The sequence below is a fragment of the Grampus griseus genome, assembly GCF_964374135.1.
Source record: "Grampus griseus genome assembly, chromosome: 12".
Lineage (NCBI taxonomy): Eukaryota > Metazoa > Chordata > Mammalia > Artiodactyla > Delphinidae > Grampus > Grampus griseus.
Genome location: NC_139006.1, coordinates 65,419,489 through 65,439,680, shown reverse-complemented (window position 1 = coordinate 65,439,680; position 20,192 = coordinate 65,419,489). Strand labels below are relative to the sequence as shown.

The 20,192-nt window shown below is 45.5% G+C and overlaps 1 protein-coding gene across 1 annotated transcript in view; it reads left to right on the top strand.

Moving 5' to 3' along the window:
• The window catches only part of MYO5B (myosin VB), a gene marked incomplete at its 5' end in the record, with an annotated part of 386,267 nt that overhangs the window by 231,864 nt on the left and 134,211 nt on the right, over positions 1–20,192 (top strand). Inside the window, 3 exons of the mRNA XM_082667157.1 lie at positions 2,683–2,790; positions 6,604–6,713; positions 11,371–11,636. Of these exons, the coding sequence (XP_082523283.1) occupies positions 2,683–2,790; positions 6,604–6,713; positions 11,371–11,636 (484 nt within the window). The remainder of the gene's footprint in view (positions 1–2,682; positions 2,791–6,603; positions 6,714–11,370; positions 11,637–20,192) is intronic.

Sequence of the window (20,192 nt, the reverse complement as noted above, 5' to 3'; positions counted from 1 at the left end):
TTGTAGCCTTAAAGCAGATGGAAAGGAGATGATTATTTTGATTGGATTCAAATCATTCAGTAGAGAATGCTGTGATTGGCTGGAGTGGCCCCTGCAGTGATGAACCCGAGCAGGAAGAAGTTACTCTGCTGGGCCTGTGAGTTTGGGAACTCAAAGCAGGGAAGGGTGGGGAGGTCTGTTTCACTCAGAACATCAGGCATTGGGGCCCTGGCCTTTGACAATGAAAGGTCTTTGATGCTGAAAATGCCTCCTTCCCTCCAATATGAAAGCTGTGTTCTTTTTGGAGTCTCAGGTGACTCTAATGTATCAACTGATACTTTTGATTATGATGTAGGTTGTATTTATGGTTAAGTCATGGGATGTCATAGATAACCATCTCCTTAATTGGGTGATCAAGGAATGGGCTCACAGGCCTGGCCAAACCCTGGGTGAGCCTGGGAAACCCCTTAAAGCCCTATGGTGCTCAGTTTGCCTGTCTGAAAAATGGGAGTAAATATACACTTGGCCCTTCACATCTGCAGGTTCTGCATCTGTGGATTCAACCAACTGAAATTCAATCCATGGTTGTGGAGGGCTGACTGTACTGTACCATTTTATACAAGAGACTTGAGCATCTGTGAATGTTGGTATCTGTTGGGGGGGGGGGTGTCCTAGACCCAACTCCCTGTGCATACTCCCTGTGCATACAGAGGGACGACTGTATTCAGTCGTCTTCATGTGGACACAGTAAAAAATCATCAGATGAGGTGTTTTGAAAGGTGAGTGTAAAGGGAAAAAAAGAATTGATGCTTTTATTAAACGCTTGAAGCTGTCACATTACTCTGTGCCAGAGCTTCCAGGGTGATTAGATATGGAAGATCCAAATATGCCATCTTCCACAAAGACCTGATGTGACTTGCTTCATCAGAATTCGCTTCTGCTGTGGCTGGGAGTGAGCTCAGGGCCAAAGTCCTTCGTCTCCCAGTTCAGCTGCCTGCAGTCGTCAGAGTGGGCTGAAGTCACTCCTCCAGGAAGCCTTCCCTCATAAAACATGACCAGTATTCTGCTGTTCATTCCCATGTGCAGTGTTGCCTGTTGGTTGTGTGTGAGACTGGGGTTTGGGGCTGAGTTCTGCCACTTCCTAGCTGGGCCTGGTATCGTGGACTTGACCGGTGGGAGGAACTGGCGGAACAGTGCAGTGTGGCTTGGAGCATAGGATCAAGGTGAGAAGTGGGAGAGACCAGGAAGGAGACGTCTGCAGGGCCACTGACGGCATGAACAGGGGTAGAGCTGAGGAATGACAGGAAGGAAGCCGGTGTATCTGGGACATAGAGGTGGGGATGGAAGGACTAGGTGTGAGTCTGGAGTAGTCGGAGGAGGCCGCTTCACAAAAGGTCCGGGAGGCCCTTCTAGGGTGTTTGACTTTTGCCTTGAGGGCAGTGGAACAGGAGGGTGTCTCCAAAGGGCTTTAAGTAGGGAGTGGTGTGATCAGAGTTACCAGAAGTTTAAAGGAGGATTTAGAAAGGACAGGAGCAGAAGCAGGGAGAAAGGCTTAGAGTCTTTTGCAACAGTCCCCAGACAACAGATGCTGGACAGGTCAGACCCTGGATAGTGGCAGTCAGGATGGAGGAAGGAAAGAGACTCAAGAAATTCTTCGGAGATCAAATCGTGAGGACAAAGTGTTGAAGGAGGGCTGGGAGTTGCAATGAAGCTGCATCTAAGCATGTGTAGCTGAAAGTAAAGAGAGAGACCCAAACTGGAGGACAAGAGACCCATCATAATCACAACCGTATGTGCCCAGGTCAAGAGAAAATCATTTAACTGGTGTTTTCAGGGGAGGAGGGAGAACAGCTAGTGTCCAGTTATGGCATCTTATCAAAATCAAACATTTTACACTTAGAAATGCCAAGCATTGGACAGAATTGTACCACACAAAGGCATTATAGTTTGTGGAAAGTTGAAGTGATTTTCGAGGGTGATTTTGATGACGTACAATTGTTACCTGAATGCTGGCTCTCAAGCCTTGTAGTTCAGATACTCCCCAGGGCTCGTTGCATTTTTGCCCTCTGCTGAGGGTGGCTCTGAATTCTATGACGGAACCTGGGCCCCTCCTCGCTAGTCATCCCCAGGCTGTTAGCAGAGGCCTGACTGAAGAGGAAGTAAGCCAGGGGATGAGAGTCTCAGCCTACGTTTGTACACGTGCTTAAATAGCTCAAGGTGCCCCAACGTTTAAAACAAACAAATCGTGTCACTCTGGGCACGTCGTTGCCCCTCATGTGTCAAACGAGGTTGTCAGACTAAGATTATCGATGGTCATGGAAGTCTGGTTCTAGGGTGGGTGTACATTTTACTGTGTCTACCAGAGCCTTTTATAAAACAAGTCTGTGGTGAATGCTCCTGTAACTTGAACTTGCCGTGACTTTTATGTTCCCTGGTTTTTCAGATATCAGTTTTAACACAAATGCAACAACAGGCTCTGTCACTGTGCTGTACTTTTCTGTCTTTTGTTACTCAGTTTTCTCTCCCACTTGCCTTTGTCGGTAAAGATGATATTTGAAAGAGTTCCACATCCAGCTGGGAATAAACTCTGGCCCGGGTCAGCTTGCGCAGGGGGTGGACATCCTCGTGGGGCATGGTCTGTGGTGAACCTGGGGATGAAGCGTCCCTCCCATGCCTGATGCCTCACCTCCTTTCCCACCGCAGCCCGTGCCGAGGACTTCTTCTATACGTCACAGGGAGGAGACACGTCCATCGAGGGTGTAGATGACGCTGAGGACTTTGAGAAGACGCGACAAGCCTTCACGCTCCTTGGTAAGGAACTTGGGGATGGGGAGAAAGGCCCAGAGGGTTGATCGCGTGGAGAAGAAGCATGGCAGTGTCCCGCTCTGCTTGCCAACCTTCGTGAGCTGGTGGGGAAGCCCTCTTGCTCTTGGTGAATATCTTCATACTCTTATTCCATCCCAACCCTTGGGCTCCAAAGCTTATGGCATGGAACTTTGGTGCCCTTTCTTAACAATAGGATTTGAGAGTTGATCTCTGAGGCATTGCCAAGTACTCCTTTTCACTCCCTCAGGGCATTGACACCAATGGATGAAAGCCAAGAAGAGCCGTGTCTTTATGTGTTGAGGGTCTGAGGCAGTGTGTTCTAGCAGAAGGAACATGCCTTAGGGACCGAAACCACCCACGTTCCACAGTCAGGGTCCCCAAGTGGGAAACAGACTGCAGAGGTCTAGTAGCTCTGCCATACATGCAGTGTTATTTCTGTTGTTGCTGTTTCCATATAGAACTTAGCAGTGGAATCTATAAATCAAGATCTCTCTGTCCTTCTGGGTCACCTTATAGTAGAGCTGGAGAAAACTGCCCCTTTCCCCGGCCAGTTTTGGGGGAAAAGAGCCCCCAAGTGGTAAAGTGGAAGGCAGTCTGTGCTTAACTGGCAAATTGAAGTGGTAAATTCCTGGGACCTGCAGCCAGAAAAGGGGAAGCTTGGGAAGTTAGCCTGAAATCCACAGAGTGGCTCCGGGGGACCTGGTGCTTTCCCCAGCCCTTCCCTGACAGACATTTGGCTTCTGAGTCATGTGACCAACCCAGAGCAGCATTTCTTAGGTTCTTTGGGAATCAGGGAGGTTTCATCCAATGTCCAAATAAAGCATGGCCAAACAGGACACGCGCTGATCTCCATATGGGGAGGAAGTCAGGACTGCATGTGCTGAAATCTGAGTGCTGTTCACTTCTCTGGATAACTGGTGGATAGATGTGGTTTGCCTTTTGTACCCATGAGACAGAAACTGCACTGGTTATTCCAAAAGAGAAAAAATACTATAATTGTTAACAAGAGCAGTAGTAGATAATTAACTACAAATAAGAGGATTTTAGGGGTCTAGAAATAGTGGGTGTAAAAGAGCTGTCTCGAGGGAGAGGAGGAACAGCCAGTACAGGAGCTGCTGACTAGGAGAGCCCCCCACGCCAGGCTGAGATTGCCAACACTTCTAGGAGGCTGTGGCTGCCCCAAGGTCAGGAAGCCCTCTGGCGGTAAAGGAACCTGCCAGAGGGTGCGGGCCATCCCTGGTCCGTGTAAGCAGCCTGTAGTGCCCTGGGGTGTGGTGGAGCCAGAACTTCTCAGACGCAGCTGCTAATGGGGGAGTGTGGCCTGAAGACACAGCTGGAGCTCACCTGGCGGGTGGCTGGGCTCCCAAGATGAATACTGATGACTGTGGAGGACCAGAGCCAGGGATGGAAATGGCTTCCTGCTGCTCTCGCCTTGTGAAGTCCTTGCAGTGCCCTCTCTTGACCAAGTGTGACGTGCCACCCGCAGACCAAGGGGAAACGTTTACAGGGTCTAGCACCGGTGTGACACAGCAGGGCAAAGGAGGGCAGATTTGAAGCTGAGAGATGATAAACTGGGTACAGGTGTCCCTGAGTTCCCCAGCACCACGGAGCTGTTCTGTTCTCCAGCGCTGGGGAGCAGGTATAGAGGAGACTCGATGTTGAGGAGGATAGCAGTCGGCTAAGAAAGGAGAAGGTAGTGCTGGTGTGCGCAGTGGGCATAAGCTGATCCAGGGAGATGGTTGTTCCCTCCAAGGCCCTAAGGAGACTAGGTACTTTAATTCTCAAAGCAAATGGAATTTTTAAAATTAATTATTTAATAAGCCATTCTTCCCTACTCTTTAATAAACATGTCCATTTTTTAAATTCCAGAGGTTGGCAAACTTTTTCTTAAAGGACATGATAGTAAATATTTTGGGCCCTCTTGGCCGTACGATTTCTGTAGCAACTACTTAACTTTGCCATTGTAGTGCAAAAGTAACCATAGACAAAATGTAAAAGGAAAGACATGACTGTTCTAATAAAACTTTATTTACAAAAACAGGCTGTGGGCTACGAGCCTTTCAGATTTAGTGTTTGATTTTTGTTTTGTTTTGTTTTGTTTTGTTGCTTCCTGTAAAGAGGTACTGCTTATTCGGAGAATCCTGTATTAAAAAGGGACTTTCTGGTCAGTATAGCATAGGAATCTTAACTATTGTTAGGATTCAGTAGTCAGTCATCCAGTATCTACTACTTAAATTCCTACTATGACAGGGTGGTTAGGTCTTTGGAAATTGACAAAGCATTGGTTCCTAAGAATAAGAGAAGGGGAGAGGAAAGTGATCTATCCCTCTCATCCTGTGATGGGCCCAGCACCCACTTCCTGACTAGTTCTGTGGGACGTATCTGAGAGCACTCTACAGTGCTTTACTCCCCATACAGGTGCATAACCGTCCAGCCTCCTGTCTTGTCCTGGGTTTCAGCCTCTGGCTTTAACTGGTCTTTCTTTTGCCACTCTTACGCAGTTACACTCAGGACATGTGCCTAAATTGTTCACCCTCTGGCTGTTCTTTGGATTATTAGTTTAAGTAAAACCAGATGTTTGAACAATGCATGCATTTCTGTAGACATTTGCAAGGACTTCCGTCTGCGTAACAAGTATCAATACAGTCTTTCTGTCACTCATGTTTCTGAGCACCTACTGTGTGCCAGGCACTGGGGATATAATGATGAAGCAAGAACAGGGATTCGTTGTAATTTTTTTTAAGTTTGTATATTTTGAAGATGTTGTGTAATAAAAATTAAAAAGTAAATCCCTGACCCTATGAAGTTTACACAGTAGTGGTCATCTAACACTGTGAAAGTGTAGAGTTAATTTGTCTAGTTCATGCTTGGGTTGTCCACTTTGTTGATTATCTGAGTAAAGTTTTTAATCCTAACATGACACATCTTTACTCCCATTTATATAGGTGTTACTGACCTTTTTTTTTTTTTAAGCCTGAGTAAAATATTGCCTTAAAAATAAGTAACTGCATCTGGGGAAGAATTTGGAGAACAACTGTATTATCTCTTAAACTGATGGTCAACTGGTGTTCACTATATTGGTCTGTAGCCTTTTTTTAAGTCTGAAGTATTTGGTAATTCAAAAAGAAATGGTAATGCCTTAAAGCTAAATATAAATTTTCAGAGAGTATCCATGTCTTTGATAACTTACATGCATAAATAATAAAATCGACAGTAGATATCTGCCGCCAGTGTAGGTGTGTGTGTCTGTAACTGACGGAGCATATAGTGTGGTAAGCAACAGCCCCCAGGGGAACAGCCAGGGGCCGGCTGGCCGTCCAGCCCCGTAGCGGCGCCCCCAGGAGAAATTTCTCCTCTTTCTCTGTTGGCGCTTCAGATGTGTGTCACAGATGTTTGCAGGATATTATGTTGGGAGAAAAATGACTGCAGATAGATGACCATTCTTACTAAACTCATAAAAACATCCATAAAGTGTTGGTTGCAATGAAGTCCAAAGTGGGTCTGCTTGATTGCCGCCTCTCCTCTGCTCTTGGAGGAGTGAAAATGGTAGCGTGACCCATCTGGTTTGATCGGGACAATCACCGTGAAGATATTTCTCTTTTAGTCCAAGGAGCCCCTTTGCCCTCTGAGCTGTTACTGTGAGTGGTAATTCCTTGGTGAGGAGCCTGGATCGTTTTAAGTCACTGGCCCAGAAAGGAAAATGAAACATTTTTCCTTAAGTCCTTAAAAAGAGGGGAAAACATCCTTTCTATCCTACCATGGATACTGAGTGCCATTCATTCATTTTTTTTCCCCCAGGAGTGAGAGAGTCCCATCAGATAAACATTTTTAAGATCATTGCTTCCATCCTACACCTTGGAAATGTGGAGATTCAAGCTGAGCGCGATGGTGAATCCTGCAGTATATCAGTAAGTTGCCCACCAGCACCGGAGATAACACGTACACAGTTTACTCTGTCCGTAGAGCTTTATACAACTGAAATACCTTTACGCTTAGAGGACATTCATAGGTTATTTATTCTTAAGAGGAATGGTTTCTGTTCCCTTGCTGATAATTATTTAAAACAACAAATTCTTTTCAAATCAGCTGCCATCAGTTTCTGTCACTGAGGGCAGGGAATTTAGTGGTTACTCAATAAATGATTTCTGATGGTTTGATTTCCCAAGTACCCGAGGTCCATGGAATTCTACAGTGCTATCAGCTCGTGAGTACTTCCGGTCTGCTTTCAGGGATATGAGGGAGTGTTGGACACTGTCTCCAAGGAGCTTACAATCTAATTGGGTGGACAGGACAGATAACCACAGTTGCCAAGATTTTGACAGTACAAAGGAGAGAATACTGAGACGTCTATATGACAGTACTGCAAACTATGAAGTGCTCCCTAAATGCTCTCAATGACTGTTACTTTCTTGGTGCCCGGCGTAGTACCTTCTATGTGGGAGATAAAAAACGTCTAAGTGGGTGGGTGGGGGAACACTGCCGGTTACAAGTAGTATAGACAGCATGTTGTGTGCTCTCTGGTATGTGATGGTGTGGGGCTGGGCTAAAAAACTGCTATTCTGACCTTGAGTAAGGAATCTGCAATTGTTTCTTTCTTTTAGGCCTCTTCTCTGTCCATTTATGGCCAAGTCCTGGGAGGTACAAAGTATGATTCTTGCTACCAAGGTCTTAGAATTTAAATAACTGGGGAAATACAGAAGACAGTACTACAGAATAGGAATGTGGGCATGTGTCCAGGCCACGCACAAGCTGATCTTCTTTCAATTGTGCAGACATTTTTTAACCCAGTTAAACCTGGCCCTGCCTTGAGGGAGAGGAAGTCCTGAATGGTAGCTGGCATTTGGCCGAGCTCATCACCCCCATACACCTACAAGAGAAATAGCCTTGGATTTGGAACCCCTGGCCCCATCAGGCCTGCCGCCATCCTCCGCACGGAGTCTGCAGCCTCGTGAGAGGATCACCCGCTGGGCCCAGTGTGAAAGCAGGGAATGCTGGAGCTGGGCAGCGCTCGGTGCCCCGGGACATCGGCGTGTGTGTGCGCCTGTCTGCGTGTATGTGCCTGTGCCTGTGTGTGTGTGTGTGTGTGTGTGTGTGTGTGTGTGTGTGTGGCGGGGCAGTGTGGTTGGCCGTGGTGATGCTGGGAGACGGATTGAGGTGGGCAGAGGAGAACCTGGTGCCTTGGTGGGGTGGCGGATGGGCCTCTAGTGCAGGCCAGACACTCTTTAGGGCCAGTGAAGCATTGTCCCTCTTGAGAAGTGCACAGAGGGTCTGTGCCTCCCTTCCCAGCACGTCCCCATAAATGTCTGCCGGTTCCTTAGGGCAACCATACTCTTGCCTAGTGTCGGGGACAGGTGAGATTAGGAACGCTGGCATTGAAGAACTCCTGATGTAGGCTGGCCAAATGCAGGGAAGCTGACAGATTTCCCTTGGCCTCCACCCTCCCCTCCCCCAGTCTCCTCCTTCTCAAGGTCACATCCTGGTCACATCCCCCGTCGTGGGTTCTTACAGCGTTCATGCCTCTCCTCCGTATCTCTCAGCATGGTTGTAATTTTACATTTATTATGTGATGATTTGCTGTGTGTCTCTCTCCCTCATGAGACTCCAAAGTCTATGAGAACGGGGACTGTTTGCTCGCTGTTGTATCACCAGCACCCAGCACGGTGCCCAGGACTTGGTAGATGCCCAGTAAACAGATGGATGGATGATGGAGGCTCCGAAGGCTCAGGGGTGACGCAAGTGAGCAAATAGATGAACACTGGGCGGGGCTGACGGTGAGGCCCGAGGACCAGGGCCAGCGAGTTCCTGGGCGCCGGTGGCTGTGGGTTGAGTGAGGCCAGGGCCTCTTTGGAGAGCTAGGACTTGGGCTTATCAGGGAAGTGTCTCTCTGATCTTAGAGCTGATCTTCCGCACCAGCCTCTGCAGGTACCTTCGGGTGAGAAGGAGAGTGAACGTTTACTGGTGGTATTTGATCGATGCCCGTTTCCCCCACTAAACTCCAGGACAGTGTCTCCTGTGCTCACTCTTCTAGCCCTGACACACACTAGCACCCACTGAGCGTGTGTGTAAAGACCGTGTGAAGGAGGGCTATCAGGGCACACTTGGGGAAAGGAGGGGGGAACGGAGGACACAAATGGTGCTGGAGGGAGGGGAGGATGCCTGACAGGTGGAGGCTTGGACACCAGGCCCTTACTCTCAGAGACGACAGGAAGTCAGAGGTTTCTGAGCACAGGTACGTGGTCTAGGCTGGTCTCATATTGTTCTCCAGTTAAAGGCTGTGTCGAGAGCTAATTGAGAGTGAGAAATTGGAGTCGGGGCTGCCAGGGTTCAAATCCTGGTTCTGCCACTTACTGATAGTTTCTTACCTGTTTCCTTATCTGCGGGCAGGGGTGATATTACCCACCTTGGCACAGGGCTCGAGGGCTTGAGTTCTCGACTGTTAACATCATTGTTGGCAGAGCCAGAATGGACCTTCTGAGCATCCGTCTCCCTTCACAGGGTTGGAAAGACTAAGGCCCAGAGAGAGGAAACTCTCTCTCTAAGGCCACAATGACAGTTAATGGCAAAGCCCAGCCAGCGTTCTTGCTCCACGCCACCGCCGGCCCTGCGCCTTCCTCTGGACGGGCTGTCTTCCACTAGCCTGATGTTCCCCATCCGTGCCCAGCACGCTGCTGGGCACACAGTGTGTGCTTGCTCGAGAAATGCTTTGCTAAGTGGGTGCTAGCGCACGGATTTTGGTTTATGCCTTGGGTACGTAGGGTGGACCTCCTACTGTGGAGGGGTGTCTGTCCAGGTGCAGTGTGCCTTCTGCTTGGTAGTTGTTACTTTTAATTAAAGTGTGAATATATGTCCCATAACTGCCAGAGTTACCTTGGAGATGCAGTAGCATGCGATTACTTGGACACCAGAGGCAACTTGTTTCTTGAACTTGGCAATATGGGCCCACAAAACTCATCAGCTGCCTATGATGCTGGCTGTCTTTAATGGATTTAGCATCATTTGATTAAGCTTAAGTGTAATTGTAATTGTGTGTGTGTGTGTGTTTACAGAGTACGTTAACAAGCCGGTTCCACCACATTCAACCTACTGTCCCTCTCCCGGCCCCCCCCCACTTTTGTTGAGTAAAGTCAGTTAATGGCCTTTGTAACTATTACTCCAACTCCACAAACCTACTCCGGAAAAACTGGCCTTAATGACTTTTGGAGGTTCTTTCCTACTCTGACATTTTATTATTTTGTAATTGTGTGTATTTGGGTAGATGGATTTTAAGTATCTGTAGGAGGGAGAAAAAATGGGCTGGGGAAATGGCACAGTTATCTGTGTTAATTTTCATTGAAGAAGCCTGCATTTACGCGGTGGCAGCGTCATCAGAAAATGATTCCCACAAGCAATTCAGGGCCATTAGGAGGCGGCACATGACATTCTAAAGGATTCCCTTTCAGCCTCGGAGTTATTAAGCTCTCTAGCAGGCTCATGGCTGGATTATCAACTTCCCCTGGGGGATTTAGATGAGGGAATGAATAATGGGCTAGAAGAACCTCTAGAGGAAAAGCAGGTTTTCTGTGGGGTGTTGTGAATGGGCAGCAAGGGGGACCCAGGACACCTACACACTTGGGAAATAAAACTCTGTGGGTGACTTGGTTATCAGGGACTCAAGGGCAAGGTGATGTGATTGGTACTTTGGGTAATTGAAGGTCAAGATGAAATGCAGCTGGCTACCTGGGTGCGTTCTTATACTTCTCTGGGGCTCAGTTTCTTACCTGTAGGCGAAGGGACTTACGCTGGAGGCACCCCTAGTTTTTCCCAGCTCTAAACATGAATATCAGTTACAGTGTTCCAAGTGATCTTCCCAAGTCAAAATCTGTTCCTTATTTTTTGCCATTTGTCCTAGCTCTCCACCTAGATTCGCTTTCTTTCCAAGTGGCAAGTGCTTAAAGAATGTAAATAAGTTCCGTTATGTGTTTAGTATGACCGGGGCTAAGATGAAAGCAAATCTGCTTGGAAGCTTAGGACGGTGTGATGTCAGTGTGCTGTCATCGTCCAAGGGGGTCAGCTCAGGGCTCGTCCCGAGCGCACTGCTCTAGACCGCGTGCGAGCCCAAGGTAACACTCAAAAGCGAGGACCTTTCCGGGGCTGTGGACTGAGCGCTGCATGTGGCACTCTGCAGCTGGAAGCTACGTTCACTGGGATTTTGCCGCTGGCTCCTTATTCTTAACAGATTATCTGTTCCTAAGTTATCAGTTCTCATCCTGCACCCTTCACTCCGGAGCCCTCTCCTCCAGTTACCCTTCAGGCCCTGGCAGGGGAGGAGGGGACAGGGAAAGTGGAGAGTTGTTTTTTAAAGCCCTGCTGCTGATGTGTTCATGAGCAGGTATTATCAGTTTGAGCAACACTCTTTGGGCCCCTATTGTCACCTAGTGGTGTGAGAGTACATGAGATGGCTGGGGCAGTGGCTAGGGATGAAATGGGGTTCTGGGGGGCCTAGAGTTGGGTTCCTTCCCTCCCTAGAGCATGGTGGTGGGCTGTCCTCCACGCCCCTCCTGAACCCTTCTCCCATGTCTCTTCCAGCCCAAGGATGAACACCTGAGCAACTTCTGCCAGCTGCTGGGGGTGGAGCACAGTCAGATGGAGCATTGGCTGTGCCATCGCAAGCTGGTCACCACCTCGGAGACCTACGTCAAGACCATGTCCCTGCAGCAGGTGGTCAACGCACGCAACGCCCTGGCCAAGCACATCTACGCCCAGCTGTTTGGCTGGATCGTGGGGCATGTCAACAAGGCCCTGCACACCTCGCTCAAGCAGCACTCCTTCATCGGGGTCCTGGACATCTACGGGTAGGACGGTACCTCCTGCTGCCGATCACTGGTGTCTTCCTGCTGGCATTTTAGAGCCAGCGGGGACCTTGGAGACCTTCCTGGTGGTTCTCAACCAGGGGAGTGTGAAATATGGGGGAAGCGGGCATTTTTGGCTGGGTCTCTGCCGGCACTTGGTGGACCAAGGCCAGAGATGCTAGGTGTCCTACAATACAGAGGACAGTCCCGAGGAAGAATGGACCCTATCAAACACCAGTAGCTCCCCCACTGAGAAACCCCACAGACACCCCTTTGTCCTTGTGGGAAACTGAGGCCCAGAGATGGCAGTGTCTTGTTCAACATCAGACTGGAGGTTTCTGTGAACTTAAATTCAGGTTTTCTACTTCAGTTATGTTTTATTTAAAACTATCATCCGACCTCATTCACGATGTTACCAATCAAGGTGATTGTTTTAATACCGTAACTGTGCCCAGGGCTGCGATACAGATTGATACTGTGTGTGGTCATTCCTGAAGTTTCTCTGCATTTTAGAATTCTAGCCTAGTGGAAAAGACAGTTACTCATGACAGTGTAACTTACAGGGAGAGGCAACCTGGCATGTAGAGAGTGTACTTCACTAGGTACTAGGAGACTGGCTTTCTGACTCATTGCTGTCCCCCGCTAGCTGAATGACCTCTACAGATCACAGCCCTTCTATTCTTTAGTTTCTACAGCTTGAAAGGAAGTTTTGAGCCACAAGTCTCTCTTAGGTGCATTCCAGGTCCTTCTAGAATTGCTTGAAATTATATGCACTGGGCAGAAACCTTACCTGCACTTCTTTTATGATCAATGTCCTGCCCTCTTTAAGCTAATAATAGATGAAATCCTCCTGGATCTTTGTATCACAGAGGTCATGGTTTCTGTCTTAAAATAGAACTTTGGACGCTTAGAAGTGCAGAGTTGTAACAGCCACGACACTCTGGTAGAAACGACTGCTCAGTGGGCTGACAAGCTGGTGCTCGCCTCATGTTGAGGCTGTAGTAAAGGAAAACCTCCTCTAGAAGCGGCCGCTCTCCCGTGCAAAGATAGGCTCAGCTCCATCTCTGATGCGCTTGTTCATCACTGGGCTTTGAATCAAATCATGTCACATGCTGTGGCAGTAAACTTGATTTCTGGCATCACAGAGGCTTCCAGAACATGCTGAAGAGTTAAGTCACATGCACGAGCTACATAATACAAGAGACAACAGAAGAAATTGTAACAGGGTCGGTTTGAGGGTTTGGACACTTGGTGCTGTACGAGTTTCAAGGCAGAAGAGTGCACGCTTGTTGGCACAGTCAGGAAAAGCTTCACGTGGAAGGTGAGGCTTGAAATCGATCTTTCAAGGAGAGAGTAGAACACGGGCGGGGGGGGAGACCCTTTGGGACAGGAGCACAGTCCAGATGGTAGGAAAAAAGCCACCTCCTAGGTGATGCGGAGCACAGTGGAGGATGACCTGGGGGGGAGGCAGGAGAATGCATCCTCCCCGGGCTCTCCAGGGTTCTAGCCGAGTGACTGTGGACATGCCACTTCTCTTCTGCTCCATTGAGTGCCTGCTTTTTGACTCAGCCCTTCCAGTTGCTCTGGGGAGAGCAACATAGAACAGTCTGTGCACCCTGGAAACATACTACCGAGCTGTCAGTAATTAATTCTGTGTCATTCATTCCTCTGCCATGAGTATTTTCAGGTAATTGGGTTTCAAAAAAACTGACCTTTAGTGTCACATTCTGATGTAAGAGCTAGAGAAAGTCAGGATGCAGCATCTGACCTGGTTCCCTTAATCTACTTGGGCAAGTTTCTATTTTTACTGAGTTTTCGGTGTGGGAAGATTAATGTGGAGACTCACTGTTCTTGTTTTTTAACATCTTTATTGGAGTATAATTGCTTTACAACATTGTGTTAGTTTCTGCTGTATAACAAAGTGAATCAGCTCTGTGCATACCTGTATCCCCATATCTCTTCTCTCTTGCGTCTCCCTCCTTCCCACCCTCCCTATCCCACCCCTCTAGGTGGACACAAAGCCCCGAGTTGATCTCCCTGTGCTATGCGGCTGCTTCCCACTAGCTATCTATTTTACATTTGGTAGTGTATATATGTCGATGCTACTCTCACTTCGTCCCAGCTTCTCCTTCCCCCTCCCCGTGTCCTTAAGTCCATTCTCTACATCTGTGTCTTTATTACTACCCTGCCCCTAGGTTCATCAGAACCATTTGTTTTTTTCGATTCCATATATATGTGTTAGCATACGGTATTTGTTTTTCTCTTTCTGACTTACTTCACTCAGTATGACAGACTCTGTGTCGATCCACCTCACTACAAATAACTCAATTTTGTTTCTTTTTATGGCTGAGTAATATTCCATTGTATATATGTGCCACATCTTTATCCGTTTGTCTGTCAACGGATACTCAGGTTGCTTCCATCTCCTGGCTGTTGTAAATAGTGCTGCAATGAACATTGTGGTACATGTTTCTTTTTGAATCACAGTTTTCTCAGGGTATACGCCCCGTAGTGGGATTGCTGGGTCATATGGTAATTCTATTTTTAGTTTTTTAAGGAACCTCCAATACTGTTCTCCATAGCGCCTGTATCAATTCACATTCCCACCAACAGTGCAAGAGTGTTGTTCCCTTTTCTCCACACCCTCTCCAGCATTTATTGTCTTTAGATTCTTTGATGATGGCCATTCTGACCTGTGTGAGGTGATACCTCATTGAGGTTTTGATTTGCATTTCTCTAATGATTAGTGATTTTGAGCATCCTTTCATGTGTTTGTTGGCAATCTGTATATCTTCTTTGGAGAAATGTCTATTTAGGTCTTCTGCCCATTTTTGGATTGAGTTGTTTGTTTTTTTTGATATTGAGCTGCATGAGCTGCTTGTATATTTTGGAGGTTAATCCTTTGTCAGTTGCTTCATTTGCCAATATTTTCTCCCATTCTGAGGGTTGTCTTTTCGACTTGTTTATGGTTTCCTTTGCTGTGCAAAAGCTTTTAAGTCTCATTCGGTCCCATTTTTAAAATTTTTGTTTTTATTTCCCTCTCTCTACGAGGTGGGTCAAAAAGGATCTTGCTGTGATTTATGTCACAGAGTGTTCTGCCTATGTTTTCCTCTAACAGTTTTATAGTGTCTGGCCTTATATTTAGGTCTTTAATCCATTTTGAGTTTATTTTTGTATATAGTGTTAGGGAGTGTTCTAATTTCATTCTTTTACATGTAGCTGTCCAGTTTTCCCAGCACCACTTATTGAAGAGGCTGTCTTTTCTCCATTGTATATTCTTGCCTCCTTTATCAAAAATAAGGTGACCGTATGTGCATGGGTTTATCTCTGGGCTTTCTATCCTGTTCCATTGATCTATATTTCTGTTTCTATGCCAGTACCATACTGTCTTGATTACTGTAGCTTTGTAGTACAGTCTGAAGTCAGGATTCCTCCAGCTCCATTTTTCTTCACAAGATTGCTTTGGCTATTCGGGGTCTTTTGTGTTTCCATACAAATTGTAAAATTTTTTGTTCTAGTTCTGTGAAAGATGCCATTGGTAGTTTGATAGGGCTTGCGTTGAATCTGTAGGTTGCTTTGGGTAGTATAGTCATTTTCACAATGTTGATTCTTCCAATCCAAGAACATGGTATATCTCTCCATCTGTTTGTATTGCCTTTAATTTCTTTCATCATTGTCTTATAGTTTTCTGCATACAGGACTTTTGTCTCCTTACGTAGGTTTCATTCTTAGGTATTTTATTCTTTTTGTTGCAGTGGTAAATGGGATTGTTTCCTTAATTTCTCTATCAGGTTTTTCATCGTTAGTGTACAGGAATGCCAGAGATTTCTGTGCATTAATTTTGTATCCTGCTACTTTACCAAATTCATTGAATAGCTCTAGTTGTTTTCTGGTAGCATCCTTATGACTCTCTATGTCTAGTATCATGTAATCTGCAAACAGTGACAGTTTTACTTCTTTTTCAATTTGGATTCCTTTTATTTCTTTTTCTTCTCTGACTGCTGTGGCTAAAACTTCCAAAACTATTTTGAATAATAGTGGTGAGAGTGGGCAACCTTGTCTTGTTCCTGATCTTAGAGAAAATGGTTTCAGTTTTTCACCATTGAGAACAATGTTGGCTGTGATATTTGTCATATATGGCCTTTATTAGGTTGAGGTAGGTTCCCTCTATGCCCACGTTCTGGAGAGTTTTATCATAAATGGGTGTTGAATTTTGTCAAAAGCTTTTTCTGCGTCTGTTGAGATTATCAAATGGTTTATATCCTTCAGTTTGTTAATATGGTGTATCCCATTGATTGATTTGCATATATTGAAGAATCCTTGCATTCCTGGGATAAACCCCACTTCATCATGGTGTATGATCCTTTTAATGTGCTGTTGGATTCTGCTTGCTAGTATTTTGTTGAGGATTTTTGCATCTGTGTTCATCAGTGATATTGGCCTGTAGTTTTCTTTCTTTGTGACATCTTTGTCTGGTTTTGGTATCAGGGTGATGGTGGCCTTGTAGAATGAGTTTGGGAGTGTTCCTCCCTCTGCTATATTTTGGAAGAGTTTGAGAAGGGTAGGTGTTAGCCCTTTTCTAAATGTTTGGTAGAATTCACCTGTGAAGCCGTCTGGTCCTGGGCTTTTGTTTCTTGGGAGTTTTTCAATCACATTTTCAATTTCAATGCTTGTGATTGGTTTGTTCATATTTTCTGTTTCTTCCTGATTCAGTCTTTGAAGGTTGTACTTTTCTAAGAAATTGTTTACTTTTTCCAGGTTGTCCATTTTATTGGTATATGATTGTTTGTAGCAGTCTCTCCTGATCCTTTGTATTTCTGCAGTGTCAGTTGTTACTTCTCCTTTTTCATTTCTTTTTTTTTAAATTTTTTTAGTTTTTATAAACTTTCTTTTTTTGATTTATTTACTTTGGCTGTATTGGGTCTTCGTTGCTTCACGCAGGCTTTCTCTAGTTGCGGTGAGTGGGGGATACTCTTTGTTGTGGTGCGTGGTCCTCTCACTGCAGTGGCCTCTCTGTTGTGGAGCACAGGCTCTAGGACGTGTGGGCTTCAGTAGTTGTGGCGCATGGACTTCAGTAGTTGTGGCTGGTGGGCTGTAGAGCGCAGGCTCAGTAGTTGTGGTGCATGGGCTTAGTTGCTCTGCAGCATATAGGTTGGGATCTTCCCAGACCAGGGCTTGAACCCGTGTCCCCTGCATTGGCAGGCGGATTCTTAACCACTGCACCACCGGGGAAGCCTTCTAATTCTGTTGATTTGAGTCTTCTCCCTTTTTTTCTTGATGAGTCTGGCTAATGTTTTATCAATTTCGTTTATCTTCTCAAAGAACCAGCTTTTACTTTCATTGATCGTTGCTATTGTTTCCTTCATTTCTTTTTCATTTATTTCTGATCTGATCTTTATGATTTCTTTCCTTCTGCTAACTTTGGGGTTTTTTTGTTCTTCTTTCTCTAATTGCTTTAGGTGTAAGGTTAGGTTGTTTATTTGAGATTTTTCTTGTTTCTTGAAGTAGGATTGTATTACTATAAACGTCCCTCTTAGAGCTGCTTTTGCTGCATCCCATCGGTTTTAGGTCATCGTGTTTTCATTGTCATTTGTCTCTAGGTATTTTTTGATTTCCTCTGTGATTTCTTCAGTGATCTCTTGGTTATTTAGTGGTGTATTGTTTAACCTCCATGTGTTTGTATATTTTACAGTTTTTTTCCTGTAATTGATACCTAGTCTCATAGCATTGTGGTCAGAAAAGATGCTTGATACGATTTCAATTTTCTTAAATTTACCAAGGCTTGATATATGACCCAAGATATGATCTGTCCTGGAGAATGTTCCATGAGCACTTGAGAAGAAAGTGGATTCTGTTGTTTTTGGATGGAATTTCCTATAAATATCAGTTAAGTCCACCTGGTGTAATATGTCATTTAAAGCTTGTGTTTCCTCATTTATTTTCGTTTTGGAGGATCTGTCCATTGGTGAAGGTGGCGTGTTAAAGTCCCCTACTCTTATTGTGTTAATGTCTATTTCCCCTTTTATGCCTGTTAGCATTTGCCTTATGTATTGAGGTGCTCCTGTGTTGGGTGCATAAATATTTACAATTGTTATATCTTCTTCTTGGATTGATCCCTTGATCATTATGTAGTGTCCTTCTTTGTCTCTTGTAATAGTCTTTGTTTTCAAGTTTGTTTTGTCTGATATGAGTATTGCTACTCCAGCTTTCTTTTGATTTCCATTTGCGTGGAATATCTTTTTCCACCCCCTCACTTTCAGTCCGTATGTGTCCCTAGGTCTGAAATGGGTATCTTCTAGACAGCATATATATGGGTCTTGTTTTTGTATCCATTCAGCCAGTCTGTGTCTTGTGGTTGGAGCATTTAATCCATTTACATTCAAGGTAATTATCGATATGTATGTTCCTGTTACCATTTTCTTAATTGTTTGGGGGCTTTTTTTGTGGGTCTTTACTTGGTTATAGGTTTTTCTCTTTCATCACTTTAAATATGTCCTGCCACTCCCTTCTGTCTTTCTGAGTTTCTGCTAAATGTCAGCTGTTAAACTTATGGGGATTCCCTTGTATGTTATTTGTTGCTTTTCCCTTGCTGCTTTTAATATTTTTTCTTTGTAATTAATTTTTGATAGTTTGATTAATATGGATCTTAGTGTGTTTCTCCTTGGATTTATCCTGTATGGGACTCTCTGCACTTCCTGGTCTTGATTGACTGTTTCCTTTCCCATGTTGGGGAAGCTTTTGACTATAATCTCTTCAAATATTTTCTCAGACACTTTCTTTTTCTCTTCTTCTTCTGGGACCCCTATAATTCAAATTCTTTAATGTTGTCCCAGAGGTCTCTTGAGACTGTCCTCAATTCTTTTCATTCTTTTCTCTTTATTCTGCTCTGTGGCTGTTATTTCCACTACTTTATCTTCCAGGTCACTTATCCATTATTCTACCTCAGTTATTCTTCTATTGATTCCTTCTACAGTATTTTTAATTCCATTTTTTGTGTTGTTCATCATTGTTTGTTTGCTCTTTAGTTCTTCTAGGTCCTTGTTAAACGTTTCTTGTATTTTCTCCGTTCTATTTCCAAGATTTTGGATCATCTTTACTATCATTACTCTGAATTCTTTTTCAGGTAGACTGCCGATTTCCTCTTCATTTGTTTGGTCTGGTGGGTTTTTACCTTGCTTCTTCGTCTGCTGCATATTTCTCTGTTTTCTCATTTTGTTTAACTTACTGTGTTTGGGGTCTCCTTTTCACAGTCTGAAGGTTCATAGTTCCTGTTATGTTTGGTGTCTGCCCACAGTGGGTGAGGTTGGTTCAGTGGGTTGTGTAGACTTCCTGGTGGAGGGACTGGTGCCTTTGTTCTGGTGGGTGGACCTGGATCTTGTCCTTCGGGTGGGCAGGGCTGTGTCTGGTGGTGTGTTTTGGGGTGTCTGTGAACTTAGTATGACTCTAGGCAGCATGACTGCTAAGGGGTGGGGTTGTGTTCCTGTCTTGCTAGTTGTATGGCATGGGGTGTCCAGCACTGGAGCTTGCTGAGCGTTGGGTGGAGCTGGGTCTTAGTGTTCAGGTGGAGATCTCTGGGAGAGCTCTCGCCAATTGATATTACTTGGGGCCGGTAGTTCTCTGGTGGTCCATTGTCCTGGACTCGTCTCTCCCACCTTGGAAGCTCAGACCTGACACGCGACCAGAGCACGAAGACCCTGCCAGCCACACAGCTTGGAAGAAAAGGAAGAAGAAGAAGAAAAAAGAACGAACAGATACTACCCAAAACCAAATGGTAAAAGCAAAACTAAACAGACAAAATCACATAAAGGAACATACACATACACACTCACAAAAAGAAAAAAAAGGGAAAAAAATTTTTGTAAATAGTAAGAAAATAAAAATTTAGAAAAAAGAAAGAGAGCAGCCCAATCAGTAAACAAATCCACCAATGATAGCAAGCACTAAAAACTAAACTAAGATAAACGTAACACCGGAAACAAATCAGACGCAGAAAGCAAACCCCAAGTCTACAGTTGCTCCCAAAGTCCACCACCTGAACTTTGGGAACATTCATTGTCTATTCAGGTATTCCACAGATGCTGGGTTTATCAAGTTGATTGTGGGATTTAATCTGCTACTCATTAGGGTGAATAGAGAAATTTCCCTTTCTCTTCTTTGTTCACACAGCTCCTGGGGTTCAGCTTTGGTTTGGGTCTGTCCTCTGCGTGTAGGTTGCCCTCAGGTGTCTGTTTCCCACCCAGACAGGAGGAGGTTAAAGCAGCAGCTCATTAGGACTCTCTTGCTCACTCAGGCTGGGGACAGGGCAGGGTATGGTAGTCACAACTGGAATGTGGGCCACGCCTGTGGCAACTGAGGCCACCTTAACATCGCAACAGCCTGAGGCGTGCAGTGTGTTCTCCCAGGGATGTTGTACCTGGATCATGGGACCCTGCCAGTGGCAGGCTGCACAGGCTCCCGGCGGCCGGTGTGGGTAGTGACCTGTGCTTGCACACAGGCTTCTTAGTTGCAGCAGCAGCAGCAGCGTTAGCAGTTCATGTCCGTCTCTGGAGTCTGAGCTGA